This window comes from Nanorana parkeri, unplaced genomic scaffold, assembly GCF_000935625.1.
Source record: "Nanorana parkeri isolate BGI_ZX_2015 unplaced genomic scaffold, ASM93562v1 scaffold177, whole genome shotgun sequence".
In the NCBI taxonomy this organism is placed as follows: Eukaryota; Metazoa; Chordata; class Amphibia; order Anura; family Dicroglossidae; genus Nanorana; species Nanorana parkeri.
Genome location: NW_017306445.1, coordinates 1,433,252 through 1,448,843, shown reverse-complemented (window position 1 = coordinate 1,448,843; position 15,592 = coordinate 1,433,252). Strand labels below are relative to the sequence as shown.

Here is a 15,592-nt window from a genome sequence, read left to right as displayed (position 1 = left end):
GGGGGAGAAAGGCTGGAGGGAGTGCTGTGACAGCTGGCCGGCTCAGAGGATCAGGCGAGTATAACTTTGTTATTTTAGCACAGAGCAAATGAACACAAAATTCCTGAAGTTTGACTTTAACTATTACCTGAAGTTGCCCTTAGAACTTAGAATAGAAAATTGATACTGTGACATTTTCTACAATGAAACAGAGCAGTCATAAGTTTAGGTTTAGGCAGTGACTTTAATATCCAACAATTCATTTGCATGTTCACCTGTATGCTAAAAAAAAAAAAAAAAAAAAATGCAATAACATATTTTAAATATTTCATTACAAAATCATTTGGGCTGGCAAAATTAATTTCCATGGCCATTGTTATCGTGTATCACGTTGTGAGAAACTGCACATTAAAAAAAAGGAGGAGGAAGAGAGCTGCAATAGAGGCTTAAAAAAATAGAGGTTATTGCTTGGAAACACATACACATTTGTAAGCATGTGTCTGCCAACCTGACAAATGTCTATTGAGGAGTCAAAGGAACAAAAAGGAAGTATATTAACTACAAAAGAAGTCCGTGGGTTTCCTGAGTACACTAAAGCTATTTCAGAAAAGGGCACAAGAACAGAGTACAGGTCTGTAACAGACTAAGGGCACTTTCTCTCCACACATTGCTTTCCTCCTTCTTCATATTCCTGTTTGGAAATCCACATCTGTTGGAAGGTTCCCTGTGTAGAAATAAGCAATCAGTCAAACTGAATGTAGCATTATCCACGAAGATACCATTTAGAACTGCAGTGTGTAGTTTTTAGGCAACATTTACCATTAGCCTGAGGGCTTGTTCACACCAAATGCAGACCAGATCTGCAGGAGTTTCTGCACACGCAGTGCAGTGGGTTGTGCTGCGTTTTGGATGCATCGTGGGCCGTTTTTGGTTAAAAAATAAATAAAATGGGCTTTCAGTGCTCTTGCGATGCGTTTGCATGCGTTCCAGAGCAGGTAAAATAGGGCTTGCTGAAGTTTTTTTTACATGCTCTGGAACTGAACGCTGCGGTGTGAACTAGAGCCCAAAATACCATTGGAATACATTGGACGCAGTTTTGATCCGGTCTGTAACTGCTCTGCTCCTGGAACGCGCTTGCTGTGAACAAGGCCTAAATCTGCTTTTCTATATTTGAGAAGCTGCTTACAATAGTCTAAAATGGCCTGACAAGATCTAAAGTCAATCACAGACATAACAGGCATGTATATTGGCTGACTGTCATGTACGCTTGACTCACCTACTATACATGCCTATGTAAATGAAGCTGGAAGCATGACCAGTGACCACTTGGAGCTAGCTTATTTCAAAGGAAAGAATGAGAACTGGACAAAGAATGAAAACCTGACCAGTTGATCTTTACAGCTCTACTCTGCTGCAGCCATAGATACCAGTTTGTTTTCCTGTTTTGGCGAGGTCAGATAATGAACATCTCATGTCTGTGGTCAGCCTAAACCAGTGGTGGTCAACTTCCTTAAAATAGGGAGCCTTAAAGTGACATGAAACTCAGGAGTTAAATCTTAAAAATGCATTCAAGTACCTTAACTATTACCAAAAATTTAGTTTGTGTATGACTCAGCTGTAGTTCCTCAAATCATCTCTGAATTGGTGCTGACACTGTCCTTCCTTCTGGAGGGTGGCTACTTTTGTTCCCCATGGTGTGTGTGTGTGTGTGTGTGTGTGTTGTAATGTAGCCACCACTCCAAGCTCATTCCCCAGATGGACAAAAATCTCACATTTAGTTTAGTAATTTGTATTGAGACTGTAGTCCATTACAGGAGTGAGCTTGGAGCAGTGGCTACTTTACAACACACACAGGGAGCATGGGGAACAAAAGTGGCCACCCTCCAGAAGGAAGGACAGTGTCACCATGAATTCAGAGATGATTTGAGGATCTACAGCCGAGTGATACACAAATAAGATACATTTTTTGTGAATGCTTAAGGTACTTAAATATAATTTTAAGATTTAACTGCTGAGTTTAGTGTAACGTTAAAGTGCATTTCCACTTTTGTAGCCAAATTGGGATAACGCCTATTTTATTTGTGTTACATGTTCCCATTCACATAGAATAAGATTTAAAAAAAATTAAATAAAAAAAAAAAAATGCTTCTAGCAATGCAAATTGCTTTTACTTGGGTTAGGGTTCCTTGGCTTCTTAAGGGTTACAATTTCTACTTGCTTCTCCTTCCTTTGTAATGTTAGGAAGGGCTGTGAGGGGTGCGTTCATCATAATTTGTAAAATAGATTTGAACACTGCTTGTCCAAACAAAGAGTTAGTCTAATCACAACTCTGGATTGTGCATTGTATGTTAATGAAGTTCATGAGAGAAACATAATCCTCAGATTTCAGTCCTAAGTCTTTCGATAAGGACAGATGACTGTAAAAGGTGCTCAAAAAAACCACTGGGTTTAGCCATCTTGTCTGCTACAACAAAACATCTAAAAGGCTAAGATTTTTTTTTACATAATTTTTCATTATGCTGTGTGAATGGAAACCATAACATATAGAGGGGGTTTTCTCATATTTGACTGCAAATGTCAAAATGGACTTTAAGTGTGGCCCCTGTCATCACCAAAGGGCCACATACAATATTCAGTGCATGTAATGCTACAGGAAGCTATCACAGACTTCAAAACAGACATCAGGAGATGGCCAGAGACTATGGGTATGCTACAAGATTTGATTAGCGACTATGGGCATGCTACAAGTGATGGTCAGAGACTGCAAACATGCTGCAGATGTTTAGAAACTGGAGCCATGCTTCAGGAGATAGCCAGAAACTAGAAAAAGGTTAAATAAAAAAAAAACTAAAGATCACTGCTATCACCAACCCTTTACAAAGCAAGGCTTCCACATGTGTGCTCTCTATAACCCCCTTAATTTTGGGGGCCATATTTGATTTCCACCAGATCTATTATTAAAAATCAGAAGGGGAGGAAAAAGAAGAAGAAAAGAAATGGACAGCACAGAATAAGTAAGATGGTGTGAGAGTGATAAGCCAAATTGTTTAACCGCTAGAACAGAGGATAAAGAGATATTTCCTTCAAAGGCTGCAGGGGCCATGAGGGCTGCAAGTTGGGCACCAGGGACTTAATCACTACAGAACTGAAAAGCTCAGATCAGTCACCTGCACATGTGTAGGAGAACAACATATCTGAGGATGTTTTCTGTAGCTCACTATTACTGCAGCATGCGTGTATTTCACCTTTCAGCAGTACACCCTGGTACACTGTCAGTACATAATATTTAAAGACACCTGTATTATAAAAAAAAATAATGCTCCCTGTTGTAAAGGATGAAACATTTGAATTTCATATGTATGCGTTGAATATATGTGGCAAGTGTGTATGTATGTCTGCCCCAAAACACAATAATCTATGGGGAAAAAAATCCATCGAATCACTCACCAGAGACGCAAGAATAGAACCACCAATCCATGAACTAAACCGCCTTTCCACTGTTGTGTTGTTTGCAATCAGCTTTAATCTCATACTCTGGAGGGGAAAAATGAAAAGTAATTAGTAACAATCTGATAAAATACTGATGTTACAATATTAACAGTATGTTAAAACTCCAATCAGCCATAACAACCTTCTGATTAGAAAGATAATCTGCTGAGATAAGGCATTACAGTGCAGATAGTTCAATTATCCAAGAGTGCCAAGTATTCAAATTCTAAATCTCAGATGAAATATTGCTGGTTTAGGGCAATTCCGATGCTGTTGCAGTGAACTTTGCTTCTCATCCCTCAGGTAACATAACTGTTTAAAGCATGGCGGGGTGCCATACCCCAATAGGCTGCGTGTATTTGACCTCAAAATCTTAACACATTTTTGTCAGAGGAAGTCCACCAATTACAGGAGGAGGAAAATAAAGATTCTGGGTAACCCCGCCTATTATCTATAATATATACAGTTGTGCTCATAAGTTTACATACCCTGGCAGAATGAATGATTTCCTGGCCATTTTTCAGAGAATATGAATGATAACACGAAGACCTTTCTTTCTGTCACTCATGGGTAGTGTTTGGCTGAAGCCATTTATTATCAATCAACTGTGTTTACTCTTTTCCAATCATAATGACAACAGAAACTACCCAAATGACCCTGATCAAAAGTTTACATAACCTGGTGATTTTGGCCTGATAACATGCACACAGGTTGACACAAAGGGGTGTGAATGGCAATTAAAGGGAACCATCCTCACCGGTGATCTGTTTGCATGTAATCAGTGTGTGTGTATAAAAGGCCAATGAGTTTCTGGCCTCCTGACAGACCCTTGCATCCTTCATCCAGTGCTGCACTGACGTGTCTGGATTCTGAGTCATCGGGAAAGCAAAAGAATTGTCAAAGGACCTGTGGGAAAAGGTAGTTGAACTGTATAGAACAGGAAAGGCATATAAAAAGATATCCAAGGAATTGAGAATGCGAATCAGTTCAAACTCTAATCAAGAAGTGGAACATGAGGGGTTCTGTTGAAACCAAACCACGGTCAGGTAGACCAACTAAACTGTCAGCCACAACTGCCAGGAAAATTGTTTGGGATGCAAAGAAAAACCCACAAATAACTTCAGGTGAAATACAGGACACTCTGAAAACATGTGGTGTGGCTGTTGCAAGATGCACAATAAGGAGGCACTTGAAGAAAGATGGGCTGCATGGTCGAGTCGCCAGAAGAAAGCCATTACTACGCAAATGCCACAAAGTATCCCGCTTACAATACGCCAAACAGCACAGAGACAAGCCTCAAACCTTCTGGCACAAAGTCATTTGAAGTGATAAGACCAAAATTGAGCTTTTCGGCCAGAAACAAACGCTATATTTGGAAAGGAGTCAACAAGGCCTATGAAAAGTACACCATTCCTACTGCGAAACACGGAGGTGGATCGCTGATGTTTTGGGGATGTGTGAGCTACAAAAAGCACAGGAAAGTTGGTCAGAATTGATGGCACGATGAATGCAGTATGTTATTAAAAGATACTGGAGGACACTTTGCATGCATCAGCCCAGAAGCTGCGCATAGGATGTACTTGGACATTCCAACATGACAATAATCCTAAACACAAGGCCAAGTCGACCTGTCATTGGCTACAGCAGAATAAAGTGAAGGTTCTGGAGTGGGCATCTCAGCCTGCTGACCTTAATATCATTGAGCCACTCTGGGGAGATCTGAAACGTGCAGTTCATGCAAGACAGCCCAAGAATTTACACCTGCAGGCTTTTTGCCAGGAAGAATTGGCAGCTTTACCATCTGAGAAGATAAAGAGCCTCATCCACACATACCACAAAAGACTTCAAGCTGTCATTGATGTTAAAGGGGGCAACACACCGTATTAAGAACTGGGGTATGTAAACTTTTGATCAGGGTCATTTGGGTAGTTTCTGTTGTCATTATGATTGGAAAAGAGTAAACACAGTTGATTGATAATAAATGGCTTCAGCCTAACACTACCCATGAGTGACAGAAAGGTTTTCGCGTTATCATTCATATTCTCTCAAAAATGGCCAGGAAATCATAAATTCTGCCAAACTATACAGCACAACTGTATAGTTTGTATAATAAAAAAAATAGAAATGTTAATATTATTTGACATTTACATAAACTAACAGCCACCTGCAGATGGAAATGGGAAAAGTAATTTTAATAATAAAGCTACAGCATGCCTTGATCTGCAACTGTATGCATTGTATCAATGTTTAGAAACCCTAAGACACACATCAGGCCCTGTTTACACTTGTGTCACGATATTAAGCATTACCAGGAGCGCTTCAACACTTGACAATCGGGTTTTCATTATATTCAATGGTGGCCATTAACATCTGAGCATAGTGTCGATTGAAGAACTGCCACTCCCAAATGCATTTGAGCTCTTTTAATGTTGTGTGTTTTGGTCATACAGCTTACCAGTCCTTAAATCTGGTGGCTGCATTAGTTTTTTCAGGCTAAAAATATGTTCCTCCCGTGAACTTGACAGTAAAATTATCGTATTTTTATTATATAAACTATTTCCATCTGCCTTAATGTAATGCAAAAGAACGAAGGCAGGGATGTTTGAAGTTTAGTTTGGGTGGCATCCTTGGCGCCTTCAATTTATACAGTGAAAAAAAATGTAGACACCAAGGGTGCAGGAAGCATGTTATTGTCAGGATTACCTAATCAAAATAAAGTGGGGGGGAAAAGAAAGAAAACCAATGCAGCTATCACATCTAAGGATTGGTAAGTTTCAATATATTTCATTTTTGTTTTTGGGGTTAGATACGCTTTATTTAACATTGGAGGTCTTACTAAATTTGTAGGGTAGAACGAATCATTACAACAAATGTACATACCGGAGGGGTTTTCTGGGAAAGTTCTCTTGTCAGCCTGTCAGTAAATCCTTGTAACAATGTATTTCCTCCAGCTACAATAACACTCCCATATAAACCCTAATACAAAGAAAAAAATAGCAACATGTGACATTCTGAAACATATGTAAATCATTTTGGTCATTTTGATGAGCGGTCATGTACTCCTCGATTTGCTTGGAACCTGCAGTCCAATGGCATTAAGGTATCTTCTCCTCAGTCTTGCACAAATCTTCTAAAAATCTTCCTAAACTTTACTCCATCTTAAAGGAAAACTGTACTGAAAGTATATGGAGGATGTCACTGCTGACCTTTTACAATGTTAGTTACACGTATGTAGCAAGGAAGGTCAGTGTAAAGTTAGAACGTCCGATATGCATATTTGCTCCCCATCAGTAGTGAATCAGAACATATAAAAGCCAGTGTATTAATAAAACAGGAAGGTGCCTAGTATTTTTAGAATGATTTCTGTAGAAGAACCCCAGACAAGAAATGAAATGCTGAGAATGGGGTTTTGTGGTGATATTGCACTGCAGCAGCTGGATTCCTGCACTTTCTGCCACAAACCCCACCATACCCAAAGGGGGCAGTGCTGGCTGGTGAAAGCAAAGCACTGTGCTGAATGTAGTAAGAGTGTCACCCTGGGTTAGAACAGGGACTAAAACTGCCACAGGTGATTTGTGTGTGCATTGAGGAGTGGGAATGTGAAGCAGGCATTAGAGCAGAACTTTCTCTCATCCATTACTAATTATATACCACAAACTATGGAAGAGACCCGTCTGCACGTTACAAGGCCTCATGCAGTAAGGTGTTCTACTGGTAAGTGTATTCTTTTTACTATGAGCACTAAGGGTGCACTGACTAATATTGTTACGAGCAGGGGCTATGTGTTGGTGTCAGACTACCTGACGAAACCTCATAAAACGCCTTCACTTTGTTAGAGTAAACAGGTGTCTTTCATTGTTGACACTTTTCTGTATAGCAGTGCAAGCCAGGGAAGAGAAAATGTCATTAACATAACCTGAACATAGAAGGCCTATTAAATGTTGCCAATCTTAAATTAGAGGAAATGAGGTGGCTGTATACTTACTGGTCTGATGTCAATATCACACATGCCAACACTCGTTGTGACAACATGGCTGACACCAAGCATAGTATTACCAGACAAGCCCTATAGGAGGGAAAAAAGGATTGCAATACAGATTAGAACATGTATAAAAAAAAAAAACCTGCATTTTAATTTCTGTGGTGGATAAACTCCAATTTTCCTGAAACATGAAAAATAACCATAACCTAATGGATCAGGACAATATACATTTTCCACTAATATGCAACTACATCCACAGTTCTCTGTACTGGCAAAGTTAGGCTAGGATGTTAGAAACATGTACTTAGATGTTGTCTACTTGCATTGGTCCAGCTTGGCCCAGCGTACGTTTACATATTTTATACCTGGTTTGTCTACGGGGATCCTGTGAAACACTATAGTATCCAGAGCTACTACAGTGCTTTACAGTGATCTTCTGGGTCATGTATTACCACACTGTGCTGAGCGGCTTCCACTCTGCTTGGAAAACACAGAGGGCCGATCATTTAGTACACACTGGCCATTCAGAGAACGCCTAGTATTTTTTAATCAATGGATACAAGGTGTTCAATTTGGCTAGGGGCAGACAGTGACATCACTTGTGCAGAGAAAGCGACCCCCAGGCTATACCTGGAGTTCAGCTTTGAATATTTTGTTCAATATCCCTAACTTTCAGTACCTTAAAACCACACTGTCTAATTCCACTGCATGCAATTTTCCATTAACTGTACTGTGAGGCAACTATGTTTTATTAGTGTCAGCAGACACATCCTTGACTATCTGTCGTTGGCTACTTTTCCTACTGTTGTTGCACAGCTTCTATTGAGAAAACCAAAGAGCCTGGTTGCAGCGCTGGTGATCTTAACATGCAAGTTTATGGAAAGAGATTTTAAATGTAAGCTCTTTCAAAGGATAGAGCTCACAGGTATATTTAATCTGCCTTTGCTGGTTAGATAAGCACTAAAGGAAGATCTGTTTTAAGACTGCGTTCATCGAGCCCTGGCTAGAAGGTTGAAAACAGCAACATAAACAGGTTAATAAATCTCACCTTAACATTTGAAGGATCAAATAACCCTTCTGGAATTTTCAGACGTTCTGCTCCAAAGTCACAATTATAACCGTTAGGAAATTCATAATGGACTGTAGGCATCTGGGCTGCCACTCTACAGAAATAAGACAACACTTTGTTCTAAATAAGGCTGTATACACTACGCATAGTTTATGTAGACACTAAGGCCAGATATATTTGGCCATGGTGTTTAGAAGAGATGGGACACTTTTGAAGATCACATATTACGTGAAGCATCTTGTAAACAGAAATTGGTTTTGGACTACTGATGTCATGGTAAACTTACTGCTCATCGTAGGTAGAGTCTGACACTTGTAGCGCAGATGCCTGGAAATCCTGAATCACACACTGAAAAATGTAAAGATGAATTAAGTGCTGTATCCTGTAAAAGTAACACACAAGGGACACACAGGCATGTCTTACTTACACTGCACATATAATTATGCCAGGAGCGAGTGACCTGAGGTAGTTTCTCTTTTTTCTTCCAATTGGCTGGCGCTCCTTCCCGTACTGGTTCCTAAGAACATAAACCCATGATGACCCTGCTGAATACACAGTATCGCTCTATATAAGCAGCCTATTAAGTGACCAGTTATTCTTGCCTTTGAAGCAATCATGTATGGAGGGATGAGATCCACATTCATCTCTTGAAATAACTCTCTGCACTGCATAGTAATGAAGTCTCCAGCAAGGGGAGATTTTACAATACCTGCCAAGAACAAACAAATAGAAGATTCAATAAATCTGTTATTTACAGGAATTTGCTATAAGCAATAGATGGTGGCTAACATCCGTCTGAAAGTACTGATTGCTAGCAGTCATGCTTACCTAGTGACGTCAGTCCCTTTTTGAGTCCCTGGCCCAGAAAAGTCTTATTCTGCATACAAGTTCCAGGTCACGGTCTCAAATTATTGAAGCAAGTAGGCCAGTATGCCAGTCAAGCAACTAGTAGTGGCCAGCGGCAGTGGCTAATGGCTTACTGGTTTAGTAATGGTCAACAATAGCAACCTGTATGTTTTTCTCATGACAAGTTTTTCTATTGGATTTTCTATGGACTATCCATATTCAGTTCTTTACTTGTTACCAGTAGATGATAGAATAAACCATTCACTCACATTCACTCCAAAAAAGGCCTTCAAATGCAGCCTTAGGTAAATTGAAAACATCAATTAGTGGAGTTATGTATTCATTTAAACAAATCCTGAAAAATGCTTCAGGTATAATGTTTGACAAAACTGCTCAATCTTTTAATATTTATTTCCTATTTTTAATTCTATTTTTTTTGGTACAACATGCTCTGAAAATCCCTAATTGATTGTATATAAAAACCTTTGAAAACGGAAAAACGTGAGAGAAAATCCTGAATTGTAGTTTTATATGCAACTGGTGTAAGTACTGGAATTTGACTTGGAATCAGCCCCCAGTACACAGACTTGGAAGAGAGAGTGACGGCATTAGAAGCCAATCAGGTGTTATGGGCTGACAAGGAACATGCTGACAGGAGGAGAGAGTGAGGAATGACAGAGCAGAGGGATGACCTCATCAGTATGCTGCTGCTTTTTCGCTGTACCTGATGAGGGCAAGAAGGTGACCACACTGTATCGCATTACTGCAATACAGAAAGTCAGGTCATCAACCTGGTTGTGTTGTATATCAAGGCTGTGTAAATCTCATAGATGGAACGGAAAGAAATTCAATCCTTTGGCAGGTCAAACAGCTCCAAATATGTTATTTCACTGCTTTCCAGTGTTCATTCACTCAGACTGCTGCCTCCTGCCCGACATTCCTTAAATAAAAAAAAAATTGAAGGAGCTGAGTGTACACTTTGAACATGCCTCATACGTGTGCTATTAAAGATTGTCAGGAAAACCGAACTGACATCATACAGTTCCACACTCCGTATCCCCCTTCCACACTGTCTGCAGATACATTACCGGTATTAGCTGCTCTTACCTTGTTGAAGTACATATCCATCATGAACTGGAATGGCTGTAGTATGCGTGGACCCACTATCCAAAATCAGACCTGTAGATCGACCGTTGGCAAATCTGATTCCAAGAGTCAAGAATCTTATTTTACACAGTACAGATGACATGTATGGAATTTCAAACATCAATTTCCATATTTTTAAATCTGCAGCTTTCTTTAAAAGACTACCTGGCGATTCTGCCATGAAGGTCCTTACGCAAGCACTTTCTGCAATATATTTGACAATGCTCTGTACCTGCCCCTTAATTGTTCTCCTGTGTTGTCACCTGGTCACATGCTGTCCCAGTGGAGACCACAAGTGGCCATGGCAATGCACATTGCATAGGCATGTTCCATGGTTGTCTTCATCAGGAAACGCCAAGCTGGAGCACATACTTTTAGATCAACAATGTTGAAATGCAGCAATGGATTAACCCTTTTGCTACCATCTATTTTTTTATATCGTCTTGCAAAAAAACATTTTTATGCAATCCATATAGGGAAAAATAAACTTTAAAAAAATCCCCACTGTCTACTGTTTGATCAGTGTTAGTGTGAAAAAAAAAAAAAATGTTTTTACAGATTAAAAAAAAGTACACATTTTATTTTATGATTTGTGCTGTTTAAAATGAATGACACTAACATTATGATTCTGGTACAAAGCATTGCAAAGTTATTTATGAAAATAAAGTCTTTTGTTTTTTAAACTTTGCATTTTTTTAATGTGACAATGAAAAACTTAATGAACAAAACAAATAGAAAATTAATGGTTAGAACTTTAAAAAAAATGAATATTAATAAGTTAATTATAAAATCAGAAAATAATAGTTAAAGGGATAAGGGGGAATCACTGCAAGATATCTGAAATGTATTAAACAAATACTACTGGAAAAGGATACGCTGTGAGAACGGCAGTTTTGCAGAGGAAGAACGCTGGAATATTGTAATGCTCAAACATCAGCTCGGTCAATTTCTCTCGTTTTGCTCTTGTATTCCACTTTAAAAACAAAATGTAAAAAAATGAGCAGTTAAAATTGAAAAAAATCTCCATTCTGTATTATATAAAGCATTGGAAATATGAACAAATGTACTTACAGCAGCCTCAGACATCAGTACCGGATGTAAACTGGCTTCTGACTTGACGTGTGTTTTGTATGTATGGTCTAAAATAGCCTGAAAACTGTCCCAATCTTCAACTAGAAGAGAAATAACAAGTCAGTTAAATCACACCCACCAGTCTGCTTGTTTCAGAACCATCACATCCATTAATCTACGCGTTTCAGTACAAAAACAAACATACACTTGGCATTGACCGAAAACTTTCTGGCTCAGGTAGAATGTTTGTCCCCAATTTCTTTTACAATGTTTTCATTTCTATACATACTAATGCTGCTCACTTGAAGTGAAGTGACAATACTACTTAATCTGTGTTGGGATTAAAAGAGAACTAGGGTCAAACCTTTTTTTATATTTACTAATGTCCTCATGTGACCCAAAACTCAGCACATAGTGGGCTATATGCTGAAAGCGCAAAGCCATGCTGCAGCTGGGAAAGATCCCAACAATATTGTCAGGATCCACCCTGCTGCATGATTGACAGTTGGCTCTGCCTCTCTAGAGCCAGCTCTGTGCGTCGGCTCTAATTATGGGGATGAGTGCATTTCACTCTCCCCATAGTTCTCCTTTAACCATTATCCTGACCCCATTGCCTCAGTATTACAGACAGGACAGAACAAGGTAATGTTTTTTCGTGATGCATTCTCTAATGGACAATGCCACAGAGTCTGTCTGGCTAGAACCCTGAAGATCAGAGAGCTGGTGTTGAGCGGGCTTGCGGATGCGTGCGCGCGCGCACACACACACACTTTCATAGGTTTAGGCGTACTTATCTATATGTCAGTCTTGAAATAACAACCATGTTTTGCAACCAGATGACTTTCTAATACCCAACCACTAAGCAATGATATACAGGCAACCAAGTGGATGCAATCTGTCAGTGACATAAAAAACAAAAAAAGACTTACTCATTCCATTTTTCAGTGGTGAAAAAGCCTCCATGTTTTCTCGTGGTACCCTGAGTGCATTTGTATCAATATAATAGCTGGGACCTCTTGCTTTATTAGGCTCGCCATCAGTTTCCATCTGTGTGCTTCCATCTTCTCTATCAAGTACTACACCAATCGTTGTAGGAAAATCTACCTGCAATGGTTTCATATCATGCTTTAGTTATTTGAAAAACGTTCCCCATTCAATTCTAAACTCTCTGCTGAAATACAGACAGAAGAATTATTCAATCTGCTATCTACCGCTAACAGCACATATCTTTGTGCCACTAAACAAGGCCCAGAGTTGAAAACACCTTCCAATGGTGTGATTTGAAAATGTAACATTCAGATATAAACAACAAAGCTATCTGATCAGAATTCTCCCTTTTTCCACTTACCTTTGGACAATCTTCTCCTGCATACCCAGCACGTACCGAATATGAGCCAATGTCAAACACCAAGGCTCCGACTTCATCTAAACCAGAAGAAATATGTACAATTAATTAAAATACTTACATGTCACAACTGGAATGAAAAGTAAACTGTGTTATATATTAGACGGACTGAAGCAAAGGTCAAACTCCTCACTGGATGGATTGAACCAAAAGTCAAACTTCCCACTGCTAAGCATCTCCGGGATCAGGATAGGAAGGCCCCTCCTTAGCCATTGCTGTTGCCTTGAAAGAACTTGCTAAGCAGAAAGGCCGATCCAGAAGATTGTTAAATTTAGGCAACAGAATGGCAAAGGTTTGAGCGAAAGCCAGGCAGGCATCTTCCCAAATCATGTTTGCTTTCGTTGGAAGCACAGAATTCCAAAGCATTTGTTAGCCTCTTTTTTTGTCAATATAGTTTTACAGTAAACTCCCCGTTATCCGGCATCCACAGGGATTGGTAGGTGCCGGATAAATGTTGTTTCTGGTTATTAAATATAGTTCCAACTAATGCCATACCCCATACTATACCATAACAAACTCTGTATTGACTTCATATAAATGTTGAAATGCAGTAATCAAAAACAAAGACCAATCGACACACAATCATTTCCAGGATAATACATGCCACAGATCAGCAAAACAGGGAGTACACAGGGGATTTTATTTTTCTGGTTAGAAGACAGTTCTAGTTAGTTGAATACCGGATAACTGAGAGCTTACTGTATTAACTCTTCATCTAAAATAAAACAGGACAAATAAAAAAAAAAAAAAAAAGAGTTCATATATCAGAACATTATAGAAAATCGGTGCACACGTATCAGAGGGGACACGGTAGAACGACCTCACACCACACTGTGCCAAATGAACTTAATAAAATGTCCCTTGTGACATTTCAATTTTAAAAAAAAGTAAACAGTGCTATGTGCCAGGATCAGCACATCAGAACTCTATAGGTTGAACTCGATGGACTTGTGTCTTTTTTCAACCTGGCTAACTATGCAAGAGCTGTTCCGGGTAACACACACCAGTGCAGCTGCTGGTGTATAGGACCGCAGTGTTGTGTAGCACAAGGTGAGGCTTACCACAATCTTTATTGTATCACTTTCCCTTTCTTTAGACAGATATGAGGGGGGCTGCTGTTGCTGATCACATAGTGAGAATGCATAGTTGCCTGGCTGCTGGCCCATGGCCCTATTATTAACAGAGGGTGGATATCACTATGTGCCGGACTCTGCAGTGTTTACTCCACACTGCGCTCTCTATTTGTATCCCGATGACAGAATGCAGACCTTAGTGTAGAGCCCGTGGTGTACCACGGTGCACTCTCTGCATAATGCTGTGCAGACCACTCTGTAACTGGTGGAGCACTCAGTCACATGACACTGACAGGTCACATGACCAAGCACTACCAGCTTTCCCTCCCTACTTATATATTACAATAGAACTTGTTCTGTACCTTGCTGTGGCCCCTAAAAGTCTAAAGCCCATGACACACTGCACGCAACGCCGTGCAGAGCGAAGCAAAGCTGTCCGGCACGGAGGTTTGCGTGCAGTGTGTGAGTTGAGTGCAGTCAGATGATTGACTGCACCTTCAGCCAATCGGCTCGTGCGTAACAACCAGCCAGACGTCGCATGCGGACGCGCGGGTTTCTACACGAGAGTCGATTGGCTGAAGATGAAATTTTTTTCATCTCGGCACGCTCAGCTACGCGAGCTATCACAAGCTGACGTGCCAAGGAGAAAATTACATGACACACTGCTTGCGAAGGCAGCGTGCCGCTGCTTCGCATGCAGTGTGTCACAGCCTTTATACTCACCTGTCCCTGATCCAGGCAGATATCGCCAACAATGCTGCAGTCCATGCATGCACTCTCCATTCATTCCTATAGACAATCTGTATTCCAGCAATGGACAATCAGTGGATATCATTATGAGCAGCAGCATCACCAATTGCTCAATGGTTTAGGGACAGGGGAGTATAAGAGATTAGAAGGGGCAGCATGACAGCCAGGCAACCAGCATTATCAGAAGAAGAAGCCAGCAATGACATCTCCCAGCACAGGTCCTCCTTAGACCCCATGTGACTCTCCAAACAAGCTTACAATCACAGTACTCTGTACCCTATGGAATGGACCACATTGGAGGCTCTGCTCCATTGCAGCCCTCATGTATAGAAAGAGAAAAGGGACCGACTCGGGGCTTATGTCTGGCCTCTCTCACCTCCACCGTACACTCCTCCGCTCATCTCCAGCTTGTATACTGATATCGGACGATACCGGATCTCTACACAACAACCACCGGAGCCGGGAGCCACACGTTAACCGCCAACAATGGGCTGAAGGACCTTCGTGACGTCACGGTCATGTGACCCGTTCCCGGGGTGGAAGGGGCGGAGTAACTGCTCTGTGAGCTGTGCAGTGTTGTCACCAGTGCAGTGTTTTGCTGTGTGCGTTCTGTACTGATGTGCTCACTGCCAAACACTGACTTACTAACAATAAACCCGTTAATATAATTCACCTTATTACAGAAATATTTGACCTGCATCACAGACTTCCTACACACATAAGTGTCATGCTACATTGTACACAGTTTGCAAAAAAAACCCTTTCGCTGCCGGGCCCTGCGC

General features: G+C 40.4%; 1 protein-coding gene across 1 annotated transcript; it reads right to left on the bottom strand.

Moving 5' to 3' along the window:
* Positions 1-203: 203 nt before the first annotated feature.
* LOC108785752 (actin-like protein 6A) lies at positions 204-15,328 on the bottom strand. Its single transcript, XM_018554889.1, has 14 exons — positions 15,187-15,328; positions 12,931-13,007; positions 12,512-12,686; positions 11,583-11,683; positions 11,387-11,484; positions 10,473-10,567; positions 9,122-9,228; positions 8,947-9,036; positions 8,806-8,867; positions 8,499-8,613; positions 7,454-7,534; positions 6,349-6,444; positions 3,427-3,513; positions 204-703 (listed from the first exon to the last, which is right to left on the bottom strand). The coding sequence occupies exons 1-14, from the start codon at positions 15,209-15,211 to the stop codon at positions 623-625; spliced, it is 1,290 nt and encodes a 429-aa protein (XP_018410391.1). The 5' UTR covers positions 15,212-15,328; the 3' UTR covers positions 204-622.
* Positions 15,329-15,592: the final 264 nt, after the last annotated feature.

Bases quoted from the DNA above. Each gene is read 5' to 3' on its own strand.
- LOC108785752 (XM_018554889.1), bottom strand. From the start codon at position 15,211: ATGAGCGGAGGAGTGTACGGTGGAG. The intron at 13,008-15,186 runs GTGAGAGAGGCC...CTTCTGGTTTAG, and splicing joins CGGAGGAGTGTACGGTGGAG to ATGAAGTCGGAGCCTTGGTG. The intron at 10,568-11,386 runs GTATCCTTTTCC...TCTTGGAATCAG, and splicing joins AAAACTGCCGTTCTCACAGC to ATTTGCCAACGGTCGATCTA.